The sequence below is a fragment of the Acipenser ruthenus genome, chromosome 28 (assembly GCF_902713425.1).
Source record: "Acipenser ruthenus chromosome 28, fAciRut3.2 maternal haplotype, whole genome shotgun sequence".
Lineage (NCBI taxonomy): Eukaryota > Metazoa > Chordata > Actinopteri > Acipenseriformes > Acipenseridae > Acipenser > Acipenser ruthenus.
This window is the reverse complement of record NC_081216.1, coordinates 26,189,009-26,206,516: the sequence shown is the minus strand read 5'-3', so window position 1 is coordinate 26,206,516 and position 17,508 is coordinate 26,189,009. Positions and strand designations below refer to the sequence as shown.

At 37.5% G+C, this 17,508-nt stretch overlaps 2 protein-coding genes across 6 annotated transcripts in view; both read right to left on the bottom strand.

Moving 5' to 3' along the window:
* The window catches only part of LOC117434804 (UPF0606 protein KIAA1549L-like), a 48,754-nt gene extending 47,872 nt beyond the window's left edge, over window positions 1-882 (bottom strand). For both annotated transcript variants that reach the window (XM_034057465.3, XM_034057466.3), the window contains exon 1: window positions 358-882. In XM_034057465.3, the coding sequence (XP_033913356.3) occupies window positions 358-592 (235 nt within the window). In that variant the 5' untranslated portion in view covers window positions 593-882. The remainder of the gene's footprint in view (window positions 1-357) is intronic.
* A 2,262-nt stretch (window positions 883-3,144) lies between these two features.
* The window catches only part of LOC117434947 (homeodomain-interacting protein kinase 3-like), a 45,699-nt gene continuing 31,335 nt past the window's right edge, over window positions 3,145-17,508 (bottom strand). For 3 of the 4 annotated variants that reach the window (XM_059002738.1, XM_034057683.3, XM_034057685.3), the window contains exons 3-16: window positions 17,231-17,354; window positions 13,345-13,464; window positions 12,980-13,066; window positions 12,539-12,723; window positions 11,966-12,125; window positions 10,766-10,880; window positions 10,332-10,477; window positions 10,088-10,212; window positions 9,811-9,978; window positions 9,331-9,633; window positions 9,024-9,170; window positions 8,657-8,901; window positions 8,283-8,416; window positions 3,145-7,978 (exon numbers count right to left, since the gene is read on the bottom strand). In XM_059002738.1, coding sequence (XP_058858721.1) covers window positions 7,505-7,978; window positions 8,283-8,416; window positions 8,657-8,901; window positions 9,024-9,170; window positions 9,331-9,633; window positions 9,811-9,978; window positions 10,088-10,212; window positions 10,332-10,477; window positions 10,766-10,880; window positions 11,966-12,125; window positions 12,539-12,723; window positions 12,980-13,066; window positions 13,345-13,464; window positions 17,231-17,354 — 2,533 coding nt within the window. In that variant the 3' untranslated portion in view covers window positions 3,145-7,504. The remainder of the gene's footprint in view (window positions 7,979-8,282; window positions 8,417-8,656; window positions 8,902-9,023; window positions 9,171-9,330; window positions 9,634-9,810; window positions 9,979-10,087; window positions 10,213-10,331; window positions 10,478-10,765; window positions 10,881-11,965; window positions 12,126-12,538; window positions 12,724-12,979; window positions 13,067-13,344; window positions 13,465-17,230; window positions 17,355-17,508) is intronic. The other variant, XM_034057684.3, reaches the window with a different exon arrangement.

Sequence of the window (17,508 nt, the reverse complement as noted above, 5' to 3'; positions counted from 1 at the left end):
TAGCATCTGTTTGTGCTGTTTTAGGAGATTAGTTTTAAATGTCCAAATTCGAAACCATTTAAGCTTAATTCAAGATGTGCCCCACACAGATAATAGTTTATTATTATTATTATTATTATTATTATTATTATTAGCAGTAGTAGTAGTAGTATATTTGTTTATTCATTTATTTAGTTGAATCGTTTAAACCATTTTCTAATTAAACTCTATGAAGATCGTGTTCTAGGGATTCGTATGCAGTAGATTTTGATTCTAACGAAAATGACCACGTTATACTGCATTATTTTTTTCTCCCTGCATAGTGCGTGTTTAAAATAATGATGGGTTTATAACAGAAATTTAACATTATTTTCTTACCTTCTGTAGCCAGGACAGGTTGCAATAAAAATAAAACCATTCCAATTGTCATTAAACACTTTGTGATCATTCCGATAAGGGCAGGTGTCTTCCAGTTCTTCTGAAAAGAGCACCCTGTGTCGCTAACATCTATCCACAATCCATAGGCTCTGTCCACTGCATAGAAATCCGCGATGCAAAAATAGTTATGTGCACTCCTCAAATTAAAAGCCATTTGTGTATCCAAAACAGACATAGCCTCCGTTGTGCCATAAAATGCATTTGAACACTCCAAATAACATGCAGAGAGAATTACACCCCATCAACCGGTTCCTCCTAGCTAGCAGACATTTCAGCAGTGCTATGGGAAATATAATAAGCTTGATCTGTATATATACGAACTACATCAGTCTGCCACTGCAGGAGCAGGGTTTTATTGAATGCAATATTCAGAAACGCTGCTCAGTTTTTGTTTTGTGTTTATCCAGGTTTCAGTCACCGGTATTTGAAATTGGAGGTGTGGTCAGCGGCGTTCTCAGTTGCTGTGGGATGCAAGTGTTATTGCAGTTAAGAACGTCATTTCAATAAAAAAATTTTTTTTTAAAAAATACGTACTGGGCTCAAAGGTTTAATACGAATAAGAGCGGTGTATAGTTTCTGCAATAAAGTATGATAAGGCGACCTCTAGTGGAAAATAATATGCTACTGCACGTCACTAGACTCACTTTAGCACATGGGCTATCGAAGAAACCAATAAGGCTTGGAACATCAATACTGCTGTTAACTTGGTTATGGGAATGTCAGCTATAACTGCATAATCAGCTTCTCTTGTCGCAGCTCTGGGGCGATGCTGTTTTCTGGCTTGTTTAAAACACTGTGTCAGTACTTGGACTGTCTCAATGTTATTATTGATATTATTTGTTTATTTAGCAGACGCCTTTATCCAAGGCGACTTACAGAGACTAGGGTGTGTGAACTATGCATCAGCTGCAGAGTCACTTACAAATACGTCTCACCGAAAGACGGAGCACAAGGAGGTGAAGTGACTTGCTCAGGTGAGGTGGGATTTGAACCGGGAACCTCCTGGTTACAAGCCCTTTTCTTTAACCACTGGACCACACACACAATTTAAAGACCACTGTTTCTAACATTGTTCCAAAACTAACATAACCAATATAAAAAATAACCAAAACGAATCTTTTCCGTCTATGGCTCATTGTTCTTACTGTATAAAGCACGGTCCACAAATATGTAGACATTTGGAGAAAAAGAAGTTGGAATTCAACCGTGTGTATCGTAAATGTTAAAATATCGTATCTTCACTTTACCTTCAACATAATTTTTACAAACATATGACGGTTCCTGGAATACTAACAGTACCTGCTTTGTTGAGATCACCTCACTAGTCTATTTAGCAGAAGATAGCAAGCGCACTGTCAGCCCCAGGACAATGTTTCGTTTTTTCTTTAATGACACCAGTTTTTTTCAGCCGTTGCAAGATCACAACTTGTGATAGACTTCGTAAAGGAGGGTCACTAAAGCAGGTTTGCTTTATTCTATTTTCAGTCACTTAAGCAGTTGGCCAGAATACTGTAGCTGAGCACTTTCTAACATGATTTTACACCACCTAGTGGATACACATAGCAAGTGCATTGTTAATTTATATATATATATATATTTTTTTTTTTTTTTGTCTCAAAAAATAAAAATATGTTGATTCTGTGTATTTTTTATTTGCATGATCATGTGCTTGTGTTGAAGATAAATCAAGATTATTTACCATTTCCCATAAACAGCATGTATGTCTTGCCCAGCTGCACTGGCTACCTGTAAAGTCCAGGATTATTTTCAAAACTCTCCTGCTCACCTGCAATGCCCTTCTGATCTTGCTGATCCGCTATGTCCCTGCCCGCAGGCTGAGGTCCTCCGACTCTGACCGGCTTGTTGTCCCAAAGCAAAAGTGCACCACTTTAGCTTCATGGCTCCGACTCTTTGGAACTCTCTCCCAGCTTTGGAGCGTGATGCTCCCACCGTCGCTCGCGTTAAATCCACTCTCAAGACCCACCTGTTCTCTCTTGCTTTCCATGCTCTTTAAGCCTGCCATCTGCTATTGCTGTGCTGCTGCTGCTGCTACTATTTCATGTGTTATGTTACTATCATATATTATGCACTTTCCACTGTATTTAATGTATTATGCTTTTTTTTTTTACAGTATCATGTATTATGCATTTCTCTGTATTTAAAGTATTATGGATTTTCTTGTTGCTGCATCTTGTAAAGTGCTTTGTGATGGTGGTCCACTGTGAAAGGCGCTATATAAAATAAAGACTGATTGGTTGATTGATTGATTGATTGATTGATGTAGATGCATTTGCATAATCATTTGCAAGAAGTTCAGAATTCGAAGATGAAAATGTGTTACCTAGGCCTCTAAAGCTAGTCACATTTCTCAATGTGAAACACTAATTGCTGTAACAGTTGTAAGTGTTTAGATGTAGCAGTATACATTTTTTTTTTCCTACACCAGTTATGGATGATTTTGCAGAAGATAAATTCGTACTTTCACTTTCTCCACTCTATTGCTTCTCTCTAGGTTATTTTGAGAGAAAGTTTGACGAGGAGAATCAGAAGTCTTGGTGCTGATCAATCCTGTCAGGAGTTAGCTTTGTTTAGAAACTTCAGAAGTAAACCATGAGCAGCTATTATCAAAAATATAAAAGAATGCCTGATATGATCAACAGGTACACGCATACATACATATATTATACCACACACAACCAATTGTTCATCAAATGAAATAACAAATCATTTGCTGCAGCAATAGATATTTTAATTCAGAGTGAATGTTGACAGTAATACACCATAAATTCTTATGCTGACACTCACCAAAATAGTCACCTGGAAAACCCGCTTTTTGTGACAAAGTACAGAAGGCTTGGTCACATTTAAAAATCACTGAGAACTAGAGAGAAACACTATCGCAAACTGTAAGAGACATTACATCCATAAACATTTTCCCAGTCCTTGTATTGTAAATATTGCACAGTGCAATTGCTACATGGCAAACTAGTGTAGCATAAAATCAAAAGCAAAAAACACTAATTAAAAAGCCACAAAATCTACAAATATTAAAACAGTAACAGTTCAAACTTAGTAAAACAAGTCTACACTGCTGTGTAAATCTAAACAGATTGTTCTATAACTTGCAGTTTGAATTAACTTGTACAATCATCATGAAACACAATTAGAAGCAATCAAAACAAGTAATTAGAACTTGGATTAATACAGTAGCACATTTGATTAATACAAAGACCCTGAATAAAACGTAAGCATTTCTAAAGTTATACCACCAGTCAGATATAAAATAAATCAGCAAAACAAAATGAAATATTTTATATGGAAGTTAAAAACTGCAGTGTTTTTTTTCTTTTTTCTACAACAATTAAATTCTTTCAAAATAGAAATGTTAAAAACATCGATTTTCAAATGATGAAATTGGTAGATTAAATGGAGTTGACTGTGCAAATTGATTCCATGAAAAATTAACCAAAATAAATGTACTTAGCTAACATTTTGTGCAGGCATATTTGCTGGTAAGTTATAACACACAGGGATCGAAATACTGTTAACTGTACATGCACCTTGGAAAAGGTTGATAAAAAATGCATGCACACCTGCCTGACTCCATGCATTTTTATATAGAAATCCACTACCATAAAAGACCTTTGCGCTGTCAAATGAAAAAGCTTTAGTAACTAGCGCGGTTACACTGTTTCCATGATACCAACTACCACTGTGGCCCCTTTGTTGCAGTTTCAAGTACAGTAAATATTTCAAACAAACTTTTTTTCAGAAAAGGCATGTTGAAAAGATTTTCATGTAGCAATAGGAATACAATGCGATGTTTGTGTGTTGCAGGGCACAACACTACAAAATCGAGTCACAAATGACCCATTAAAAAAAAAAAAAAAAAAAGAAATTTAATAAATAGAACACACAGCATTCCATGATTGTTGCTACACTCCTAGCATTCCATGTGCTAATCACCAAGATCACTGCAGAACCTTGCTCTGCAAGAGTATTCCATGTGCTAATCACCAAGATCACTGCAGAACCTTGCTCTGCAAGAGTATTCCATGTGACTGTCAGGTTGAAGGCGGTTTGCTCTGATCAACCCATAAGACCAGTGGTGCTTAAGCTTAAGACTTGGCAGCAAGCAAAGTGACTACAGGTATTTCAACTGTAGGGAATTCAATATTAACTACCAACCTTTGGATTCACATTTAAAAACATTTACTATATATATAATTTCTAGATTGCTATTTTTCAACGGTGAAATATTAAATCCTGTGTGGATGCAACCCCAAGAGGAAGGTGCTACAGTATGTGGCAGCAGCCAGTATTATGTGCATGGTAAGTGGCATGGCCCGATCTGGGAATTAGTTGCACATCAGTATAAATCCCTGGTACAACTATGAAGGAACACGGAAAAGCAATTTTTGGTCAAGCTACCACATCAAGTCGCTTTATACATTATCATTCATTTTATTGGATTACTCTCTTATAACCCTACACTGAGCTCCACAACACCCCGCTGTCATCCTGGAGAATAGGCAAGCAGAGCTTCAGTCTTTTGAACCCCTGATGTCAGCACAGCTCCTCAAGGCACAAACCCAGTGTGAAATCGCACTGTCCTCACTGTAATAAGGAACTGCAGTGGTCAAGAGGGCTTCTCAAAAGCTGGGTCTATAAAAGCAAAATTAGGACCTCACAAAATTCGATTCTTAGCTACCACTGGAACAACTCTCCAAACGAAGCAAGAAATGATCGCTGAATTGTTCAAAAGGACAGACAGCCATGTTTAATGTCTTCCGACACTTTTTGGATTAATTTCTGTGTTAAAATATGTAAGTTTTTTTGTTTTTGTTTTTTTTTTCAAAATAATGTGTAACATTAAACTTTGTATTTCAATAGAAAAATAGTTAAAACTAGTTTAGGGGGTAGAAACAAATTGCAAGCACAAAAGTCATGTTACTGACAATGGTTTGAACAGAACACTGCAATTTCCGTTCCAAGTAGAAAGGCTATTTAACAAACCTCCACCAGCCCTTCCCACCGACAGCTTATTGACAGTTATACAAGTGCTGTTTAGTGGCGTATTAAACATATGTGATAATGCCTAGACTTTGTTTTTTTACAACTCTGTACTATACATTTTAGTTACAGTACTCGGTTGCAAAATTGCATGTTAGTACACAATTGCTTTATTGAAAAAAAGTGAAGTAAAATCTGCAAGCTATAGCTGAACATGTCTACAAAATGCTAATATGAAAACATAAAAAAATTAAGTTACATCAAGACATCCATTTATATGCAGTGATGAGCTCAAAGTTAATGAAGATAAATACTGATGCAAAAAAAAAAAAAAAACACACCCCAAAAATATAACAAATGCAACTAACTTCCATCATATGCAATACAGTAGACACAATGACACTCCAAACATTAAAGCAAAAATTAAATAATAAACCCCACTTCTATTTCAGGTAATTAGACTTACAGAAAGAAGAACGCTAAGAGAGTACTAAGTAAATAACCTAATTTCACAGCTATTTGAAGTGGCAACCATTATATAGCAGCTTATCTATGATACATTCAAGATAAATGATACAAAGTATTCACCCAAGAGCTTAACCTCAGCCTCTTTAATACTTTATTTGTTTTTTTATTTACCCCATCACAATAACTATAGTATACTTGATGTCTATGCAAAAAAATAGCTACCTTGCTTAGGAAATGGATGACAAAGTCTTTGGTGCTGCAAAAGCAACCTGACGCACATACTATCAAACTAAAAAAAAACCATGAAAAAAAACAGCATATATTTTTTTTCTCCCTGACGGAATGTATAAAAATAAGCAGTCGACACCAACAAGCTTAAACAAATGGTATAATAAAGTAAAAACGGGTAAAACTTAAATCACATGCATAAATGAGAATTGCACACAAAGAACTCACACCTTGCCAAGCTTCAGTACTAAATATTCTATTACTATAATACATATCAAATACTGCATGGTTCACTCAAGCGAAGATGAAGCCATATCATAAAAATCAAATTAGCTATATTTGCATTTTTTCTTTATCTAGTCAAAGCCATGCCCACCACATTTCTAAATATTTCATAAAAAACATTAAAAAAAAAAAAAATCGGCAGACATGAAAACAAATCAACAACGACTTCGATTGTATTGCAGTGTCATTAAACAGTACAAATACTGTTAGTTAAGTGTATACTAAATAGAAATTGATTATCAAACTAAGCAATACTCAACACTTGCTCGCTACACTAGATCATTCGGAAAAGCTGAACAGCAAAGACCTGCTACAGAAAAGCATGCTGTTCTTAGTAAAGGAAAAGCTTGCTAGTCCTCAAACTTACCACGCCAAACCCAAAATAAGCAATAGTCTCACTCTCTCTATATAGCTCTAGATCTATATAGATATAATAAATCAGCAGATTGGAATTTCAAGTGCTGCAGTCCATTACATTAATATAAGTATAACATTAACAACCTCAAATATTTAAGGCACTATGGGTGGGAACAATTTACAATGAGCTGAGATTCTTAGGACAACACTAACAGCAACGTCTAGGAAACTTTCCGTTTTGTTTTTGCCCATGCAAGGAGAACACATGCAGTGTGAAGAACAGCCTTTCAGATAAGTGACTCGACATTTAAAACACCAAGGAGACACAGGAAGACACAAACAGATTACGAATACGCTGTGCTGTGGACGTTCTGTTGCTCTATACACTTGTATACTGAATGGCTTCACAAATGAAGATGTGTCTTGCACAAGTCAGAAGGCAATATATAAAAATAGTAGGAGAGAAACTAAGACTTCCACTCCCATAATTCAACTGTTAAAGAGTAACCATATAAGTTCCGATGAGAAATGTATCAAATGTCAAAACACATTAAAAGTGAATTTTCAATTCTTTTTAAAGCTCAAAGTTAAATTGCACCCAAGTCTACATGATTCACAAAAATATTTTATTTATTTTTTTATCTGTTGTGCCATGGCTAGAATTTATTAGAACACCAGGTTTTTCGCTTAATCTTTCCAAACCAAGTGTTTATATGCTAATGAACCCCGTGAACATTCAAATGTAAGGGTACTGGCTAAGTTTTGTTGGGCTTAAAGGGAAGCCTGTGTAGGCAGATGAGGCTGTGATGTACGAATGAGCCGGGAACATTGGTTTGAACTGGTTCTGGTGGATGGTAGGGGAAGGCAGCAGGCGATGGTTGATGCCCACAGTTACTTGGTGAACAATGCCGTTGGGATGGGAGATACTGTAGGTTGTCGGCTGCATTACAGGCCTTGTAGTACATGGTGAAGCCAAGATGTGGGCGACAGGAGCTGCAGTGCAAAGTGGAGCTGGTGGAGGGTAGGACAAGATGGGTTGGCCCCCAAGGTGAGTACTTCCAGCCAGGTGAGTGTGAGCTGTACTGTGGCTGGGGCTCCCGTGAGGCAGCGTGAAGGTGTGGCCATGTATTGTGGGAGGGATATATGCCTGCTGTCTCCTGTGGCCGTAATTTCCATTCCATTCCTGATGGCAAGAACCATAGTGCTGAACCTGTTCAAGAACAATTCAGATTGGATTTGTGTTAGAATAACTTGAACAGACTGTTAGTTTTACCTTTTTGTTCCGACATGAGTGAATACATTATCCATAAATAAAACATGTTTTTTTAAAAACAAATCAGTGGTCAAAAGCTGGTAACAAATGAAAATGTATTAATAAAGTCATGTAAAAAAATAAACAGCCAGAGATACAACTCATTCTTCATTAAACATGCTCAGACTTTTCTTTGTAATTAATTGAAAAATAATATTATATAAAAATATACAAGATAAATCATTGCTGGAATACAACATACTTGTCCAAAGTTCATGTGCTGTTGCTGGAATGCTGATGTCATTTTTTGCTGGCGGTTAACTGCTGCAGAGTGGTGGTTTAATCTTGCAGGAGCGGCTCGGCCCTTGAATAAGGACTGACACGTGGTATCTAAGACTAAAAGCAGGGTCATGTTAGTTGTGAAATTACACTTTTATACAACTGTCACTTCTTCTCTGTAGAAGTCACTTTTTGAACAGTGACCCCGACAATAAAAACAATACTAATCTACAGTTTATGTTTTTGCTACTTTTAAGAATTGAAATAGACAATTCCCTTCGTTGATCATTAGGGCCCAAAAAAGTCCATCTCTATGTAACACTTCCCTTCTGACGTGACAGAAAACCATTTATTTACCTGTATTTGCCACCCGCTCATCAGCAGTTGGGTTATTGTTTTGCACTCTCATCGGCGGCACCGCCATGGTGCGGACAGCGGGCTGGATGGTCTCAGCCTCCTGCGGAGCTCTTGCTTCAGTGTTTTGGTTGGTATCTCCAAGAAACCGGCGCTCCATGAACGGACTATCGTTCTGTCCTGAAGAGTCAGATGCAGGGGAGCCGTCCACAGTGTCACAACCACTTTCTTGCTCATCATCGGACATGCTGGAATGTGTAAAGAAATATGCAGTGATGAGCTCAAAGTTAAACACTGGAAGTCTGCAGTGTCTTCTGGCTTCTCAATGCCTTATTTTTAGTTTCAAACTGTTCCTAGTGAAACACTTTACCTGTTTGGCCTTTTACAGGGGGATGGACTAGACTGGGCAGAGTTTGATGAACTGGTACTCAGGGTGCTGTCAGGACTACTTAAAGAACACACACGGTCAATGTTCAGTGTGCTCTGACAGGCTTCACAATCCGGGCTGCCTTTACATCTAGAAAGCAAGAAAGGAATTCTATAAAAAAATATCTTGCAACAAATATTGTGGATTTTCATAGCTTAACTCAGTTTTATTCTGTTCTTGTCTTGGGCTGCCATCATATCACATGCTAAAATACAATGCACTGAAAATTATTTGAGATCCCAATACTCACTCTCCCAGAGAGTGTCTCTGTGCCACCTCCTCATCATCTGTATCGCTGCTAATGGAAATGACGCTGACCACAGGACTTGGAGAGTCAGCGATGATGATAGTCTGACGTTGCTTGTTAGAGATGGCCAAGTCAGAGTCCTGCACGACTGATGCCTTACAGCAGCTCCTCTCCTCTCTCTGTGGGCTGCGATGGCCCTGCCCCTCTCCTGTACAACTTTCTGCTTCATCATTCTTTACATTGCCTGAAATCTTTGGAGACAGGCGTACCAAGTTCTGGGTATTGCTGTTATGGAAGAAATTACTCCTGTAAAAAAGCAACACACATCTGTGGGAACCAGTCCAAGTTGAAGAAATATGTGTGTCCAAAAATCAGACATTGTGAGCGTAACATTTATATATAAAAAATAAAGCAAACACACACAAAAACCAAACAACTCAAACTTTATTTAAGATTGTTATGTCTAATTGTGTCCTTACTTACCTGTTCTGGCAAGGTTTATTATTTCTTTTGTTAGCAGCTGAAGGTTGAGGCCATACAACATGTGCAATGCCTATACTTATTGGCTGGTGGGTGGACATAGCCATTTGGTTGGTTAAAAGAGGTTGTGGCATCATGGAGTTATAATGGTTGCCATGGGGGTGCACTTTTCTGCAAGAAAAAAAAAAAAGATTTCACACCAATGAAATTATTCTTGTAAGTATTAATCATTTCTATCTTTAAATTTTTTTTAAAAATAAACCACCACAAGACTACATACCCCCAGTCTCCAAGTCTCTGTGGACCCGCCACAGTGTCGGATGTCAGTGCTGTTGTAGATGGAGCCACAGGGGTTATTTGCTGCCAGGCTGGTACCAGTATCTGACGAGTTTGATTGGACCATGTCTGCTGAAACATACAATACATTCCAGACAGCTGTTTCCTTATGCTCCATTGTTATATCTGTATACCAAATTATAAATGTAATCTTTTACAACGTCATGGTGAAAAAGATATACACTGACCTGAGTTATAACTCCTGGGCGAATCTGTAAGGGTTGTATTGCAGGGGCTTGCGTCACCAGTGGCACAGTATTGTCCATTCTGACAGCATATGCAGCAGGCTTGTTTGGGTTTGTGGGAATTCCCGCTAAAATGTGAAGGAAAACAGCTATATAAATATTGAAATAGTTAGTGTATACTATACCTTCATAAATATACAGCACACACACTGAATGAATCTTCAATTTAGCACCTAAAAACTTAGCACACCTAAATAGTTTGGTATTAAAAGATCAAAGTTACACAGGTTAATTTTGTGCTGAAATTGAAGTAAGGGGTTATACATGTTTATCTATTTTATTACATCAGTGCTTACATTTCACCATTAAAATTATTCCTTTTCTTAAATGTATTTCAGACCAAAACAAAAAACAGCAAGGGCCACATTCCACCATACCTTGGATGCCCGGGGGACAGAGAATCAACGTTTGCTGAAAAGAATCATTGCACCCAAACGGAGCTGTACCCGTCTGCAGCGACATCCCGCGGTGCATCACAGGTGGTGCTAAAGCCTGTAATAAATCAGAAGAGGATGAGCATCAACAATGATCCAAGCAAAAATGACAGGAGCAGGTATGTCTCAAACTACACTGTGTTCATGTCCCTTTAAATTGTATACTGTACAGTTTAGCCAGTGCAGCCTTCATAAAGTCTCATAAGAACCTAAAGGAAAATAAGTGTGTTCATATATTCCCACTAGGTGGCACTACTGCTTCACCCAAATTATTACATAAAAATTGAAAAGGAAGTTTCTATTGACAACCTTTAAGGAGCCTGCTTGTTGCAGGACCAATGTCTTACTTGGTTACTGTGAACTAATTCTTCAGTAAAATCATGCAAGTAGTAGGGTTAAACCTAAACCGTTTTTTAGGGGTAATGCTCAGATCTCAGACAATAATGCTTAGAGTCTCAGAAAAGATAATAGTAAAAGATTCAGTCTAAAAGGCATACAAGGTCCTACAGGCAGGCAGGCAGGCAGGCAGGCAGGCAGGCTTACTCATTTCCTTATACAATTATAAAAATGAATAAAATCCATGACTGATTAGAATAGGCACTGTTGTCACAGTCATTTTGAAAAGATGATTACATAGTAAAAATACATTTTAAATAATAATCAATGCTGCCTAATGATCAAGATATTAATGAGGCTATAGTTGCCTTTATTTTACATGCTGGGCAGATAATTAGTGTAGAGTTATTCTGGCCTATACCAACCAGACCACAAAAGCAGTAGCAATGCACACTGTTGGAAAGAAAAGTTACATCTGTAACTGTATATCTGGCATTTTATTTTCCGACAGTTGCAATTGTGTGCTGCTAGAGTGACGTCACTATCCTTTGTCTCTTCCACAATCAGTGCAGAAAAACGTATTTAGGAAGTGACCAAACAATTACATTACTAAGGAAGTGATGGATGATAGCATGTTGCAGTTCTGTTTTACTTTTTTTTTATCTCCATTGTAAGAGTCGTATATACAATTTTACAAAGAGTGGACAGAGGCATAGGGGAAGATGTAACTAGTCAAGGGTTTGTAGCTCAGCTCTAACCACAAAGCGGTATTTCGCAAGCAAAATGAAACCTGATCCCAATGCTTACTTGAGTGTGGACAGTGCCCATCTTATTAAAAGCCAGAGTCAGGTTTGCTGTATTGCCGGAGGTGACTGGTCTCATGAATGGTGTCTTGTTGCGATTGCTTAGATCGTATGTGTTTGACCATGTTCTGCAAACATCCATTACATGAAAACATGAACTGACACTGGGGGGGAATAAATAAATACAAAAACTGCATTAACATTTCTGTGCAGCACAATTCAATACTTCATTACTTTAAAAGCAATGAAAATTAAACCACTATTTTTACGTGCATAACAATTAGAAATCAGTAGTTGGCTCAAGGGAACCTTCATTGCCTTTCTTTAATTCCTTATACAAAGTATAATTATAGTATGCAACTTGTCTTTAGCAATTGTGCAAAGTCATCAGTTGGCAAAAAGGGTTGTTTCTAACCCCAAAGGGAGAAATCTATTTTTAAAAAACCAACCATCTGTGCTTCCACAGTTTAAAAATATGGAAGGAAACAAGCAGAAGAAAACAAACAAAAAAAACACATTCTGAGCAAACTTGTAAACAGGATAACCAATTGCACAAAACAATTATCCAGAAACCTACTGGTTGCTATGAGGAAAGTCCAAAAGGTGATGCATGGTGACAAAAGGGTGGTTCAAACTGTCTGCCGGAGTCATTCTTTTATCTGCATCAATCAACAACATTGTCTTCAACAAACTGACAAACTCTCTGCGGTCCGCCTTCTCTGCTAGCAAGTCACTTCCTTCTAAATCCATCACCATGTTCACCTATCGAAAATAAAGAACAAACAATAATAATAATAATAATAATAATAATAATAATAATAAAGCAATCAATACCAGAGGTGGAAACAAAACATGAAGTAAGGCCGGTGGTTAAAGCAATGGCAGCTTACACTGTTACTGTTACATTTTCAAGAAAAGGGTAGTGGGTTCACTCCTACACAACTTATAGTATTACACACTGTAGTAATTGCATGCTTTCACTCAAAAAAAAAGCACCCAGAGCCATCCCTTCACTTACATGCGCAACATCATCCAAACAGCTGAAGATATACTTCCTGGCTTCTTTTGACTTCATCCCCGTCTCTGTCTCGTGTTCCTCTGTTGTCTAAAGAAACATCAAAAGTTTAACAAAGGTAACTGGCCAGGCTCCTTGGACCAGTAAATTATAACAGCCTGAAGAGAATCGAGGGACATGTCAATTATGAACTACCGTGCATGGAATGGAACAGCTGTGTCTTCATAATAAGTTGGTGATTCAATTCCAAGCGCCAGAAGCAGAGAGTGAATATTTTTAATATTATAATGCTGACAGCCAAACTCTGGATAAAGCAGCAACTAGTTTTTTTTTTTTTCATTTTGAGAGACTTTAAAAAAAGACCTTACCTTAAGTCTCCATCTGGAATATGGTGAATCTGACTCTCTACAAAAAAACCTTGCTGTCTTTGTCCCCACATTCAGCACCTGGTCCCCAGGTAAGCCTTGGGTCTGGGAAATATATCGAATCTGGGGGGTAAAAAAAAATGTAACAGAAATGGGTTTGTTAGTTACTATGGGGTGAACATGGATTAGCTAAACAGACCTCATGCATGATTCAACCATGTGCTTGAATTATAACATGAATATTTTTTATGAGGCTTTATAACCCTCACTCTCATTTCAGTAATATATGCTCCATGACAACTGGCATCCAAATACATCTTGAAACAAAGATGTATTTTAGTTCAAATCAGAAAATAATTTCCTTCTTTTGTTGGAAAAGGGTTTCTGGCTTTAGGACACTGACACACTGGACGTGATGCGATTTGTGCGGCGATAAAATGGTATTTTCACTGCGACATTACCTTCCACACCAGTGGCGATGTCATGACAAATCTCCACCCCCCATAAAAATATATTAAACAAACATTAGTATGCGTCAAAACAACAAAACAACCAGCACTATTGGTGTCTGTATGACAAAACAAGTTAATGCATCAAATTAGGTTTGTTTTTTACAATATAATATTACAAATAACTTGTGTAAACACACGCTTATCTATGATTATATAAAAACAAAAAAAAAATTATATATTTATATATATATAAAAACACACTTATTTGTTTTACTGTAAAGGTTATGACAATCACATGCAGATCAATGTAATGTAAAGCATCCAGAGATATTGATACTTGCTTTGTTATTTATCATTACGATTAAAAGACGAATAAAACACACAAATATATTTTAGTTTTTACTCTGTTTTACAAGCGTGCATGATGTGATAGGCTCACCTCTCCTCTGATTGTATCATCAGTGGGGGGGGGGACACGATAGTCCTATTATACAGCTAATACAAATGTAGAATACACAATAGCTTTTCAGATGTTCTCCCCCATTGCCATGTCTATAATTTTTGTGTCCTTTGTTGTACAGCTCTGGGTATTTTGATACTGCAAGAATTCTCTTTTCTTCAGCCATTGTTTACAGAAGGCCTCATTGGTCAGCTCCCTAGCTGCCACGTGACAAATCACAAAAATAGACACCATTCCTATTTTTTTCACATCGCTTCTGGTGTCGCCCGTCGCACTGCAGGCAGTGTGAACATCTCGTATCAAATACATGTTTCATTTTTTTTTTTTTTTGTCGTGGTGTATGTGTGTCATACGACACATTCGCTTGTCGCATCTGGTGTGTAGAGGCCTTAACTCAGTATATCTATAGTGACAATACTAAACTGCATATACAATGAGGAGAGATGTAAAATGGAAACTAAAATGCTAGTGACCTGCAAATAGCAGCTACAGATTTTATTAGCTCAAGGCAAGGCTTTGTGCCATTTTGACGTTGGTGACATCGAAGTGTTAGAATGAACATCCATTAGCAACATTCTGTGAGCCTGTATCCAGGCCTGTAACCAAGTTGGTATTCCAAGCTTCCTACCTAGATCTCCTAGCCATAGGCCAAATCATTGGTTCCAAATTCTGATCTTTCTCTAGAAGTTGTTATTCTATAATGTTAAGAAGTATTCTGTAAAGTGCACTGGTTTCCCATTATGACATCAGAGCACATTGCTTCACAAGACCATTGGTGTAGATAATTACACCATTATCCACAGCATTTGTATTAACATAGTGATCATTGGAATGAAGATTAAACGACCACTGGGGCTCTACCAAAGCAGGTTACTATTGGCTACTATTGAATTATTACTGAGGGAATCATAACTGGCTGTACACCAATTACAATATCTTCTGGTAACCAATCGCATGATCACTCGATGGATGCTTTAAATATTATAGGCATGACCAAATATGGAACTAAATGTTGCTTTGCTCATTTTCCCCTTGCTAAATGTGCAACAGATTAAACTGATACAGTACATAGAGCAAGCAAGTTATCTTGTGTTTTATAAAAAGCTTTCACATAGCTTCTTCTAACCAGACACTTCTGCCATGCATAACAGATTTCCCACTACATACACATATGGTTTGTGCTATGAATGCTAACAATCCTTTTGCTTCTAATTAAGCAGTAAAAGCTATGTCGATCAAATATGTCCTAATTTCAAGGATTTAAAAAACACAAAATGACAAACAGTAATTTATTAGAAAAAACACCCTTGTGGCTTTCACAGTTGGGTTTAAAATTCCTACAGCAATATGAAATTAAACCTTTTCATTTGTCTGCAAATTAAATTCATCTGATGAAAGTAGGGCACAACAAATTGAACCCTGCTCTGGTTTAAAAATATATTCTGCTGGGGTGATGAAATAAGAGCCTGTACTGGCACACAAGTGCCTAATGGTCAGCAAACCAGCAGAACACTAATTCCAGCACTCTTACGCTATACCGAGTACATGGCCAAGTATGGCTGGAGTTCAAAAACCTCCACCATCTCTGAAAGTCACAGTTTAATAACAAAGCATTTCTCTGCTACTACACCTCAAACCTGACCTGAAAGTCCAGCCATCCTTTTCATCTTGAATCTATTTAAAGTCACTTGCCGCTTGAAGCTGCAGCTGTGGGAAAAATATTCACTGCAGAACAATGAAAACTTGGCAGGTAGAGTAACCATAAGTTGTCATTGCATTCACTGCTTAAAACATTAAAACAAGCCAAAAAACTGTTGATGTTTTTATTTGACATGTTTCTTAGACGCCAACATACATATTGTACACAGCAACACAAACTTTGATTTAATTTTACATTGGGAAACAGATTTACAGCCCCAATGTAACATCTACAGTAATAAAGGTGGCAACCCTAAAACACTAGCAGCTGTCTGCCAGATCAGAGCAAATACTGCCCATCCAGACATGCAGCTCTTGCACTATTAGAGAGACCATAAGTCTGGCTGTGTGGCTGTGTTGTCCAGTGGTTAAAAGGGATTGTAACCAGGAGGTCCCTGGTTCAAATCCCCCCTCAACCACTGACTCATTGTGTGACCCTGAGCAAGTCACTTAACCTCCTTGTGCTCCGTCTTTCGGGTGAGACGTAATTGTAAGTGACTCTGCAGCTGATGCATAGTTCACACACCCTAGTCTCTGTAAGTCGCCTTGGATAAAGGCGTCTGCTAAAATAATCAAATAATAATAATAACTAATGTGTGTTCCACTGCACCTGCACACCATGCACTAGGGGTACAGCCAGCAACATTTCACAACAGAGCGGGTCTTTCAAATTAATGGAGGAGGACAGACTTTAAATGAAACCTCTTGCTTGAAAAAGCCTTTGTTGTTTCTAGAGAGCCATTTAGTGCAGTGGCTAAAAATGTTACTTAGGAGATCATTATCATCATTCATTTCAGACTAGACATTTTTAAATTGGCAAACGGCACCAGACTGGGAAAAGAAGAGCTTTATCGCTACTGGTTTATGGTATAAATGATGACTAATAAATGATGTAATTGCAGTACAAGAAAATATATATAAACTGTACACACACACACAGCACACAGTTTATCTGAGCAAATGTAAAATAGGTCTGATAATCATTAACTGAATTTCTTCTGAGCACAGTATGCTCAGAAATTAAACATGGAATATTACATAGTTGGACTGAAGCATTCTAAACATGATAAAACATACCCAATGCAAGTCAAACAAGGACTTCCTCAAATGTATATTTGCTGTCTATTGCTTTAGTCTTCCACATCTTAATGAGGAGCTCAAAATCACTCAGAAGCAGTGTTGTATTGTAAGACTGGACAACATCTGCCAACTTCAGCAGCTCTAACTATAGAAAGGGCTCCCAGTTGTATTCCTCCCTGGATTAGAATTGATACAGTACCTGATCATATTCCAGTGCTCCGGGATATAGCGGCCATCCAAGAAACAGCTCTGCAATCACACACCCCAGCGACCACATGTCTATGGCTTCACAAAATGCCAACCCCAAAATAATCTCTGGCGCTCTGCAAAATTAAAACACAAGAAACACAATGGTTTAATTAAATAATTTTCTACAAGAATATGCAAGTTACAGAAGTGAGATTTTTTTTAAATGTACTATATTAAGTAAGTTAACCCTGGAAAAATATATTTGATCTGGGACTTAAAAAGGTCTTT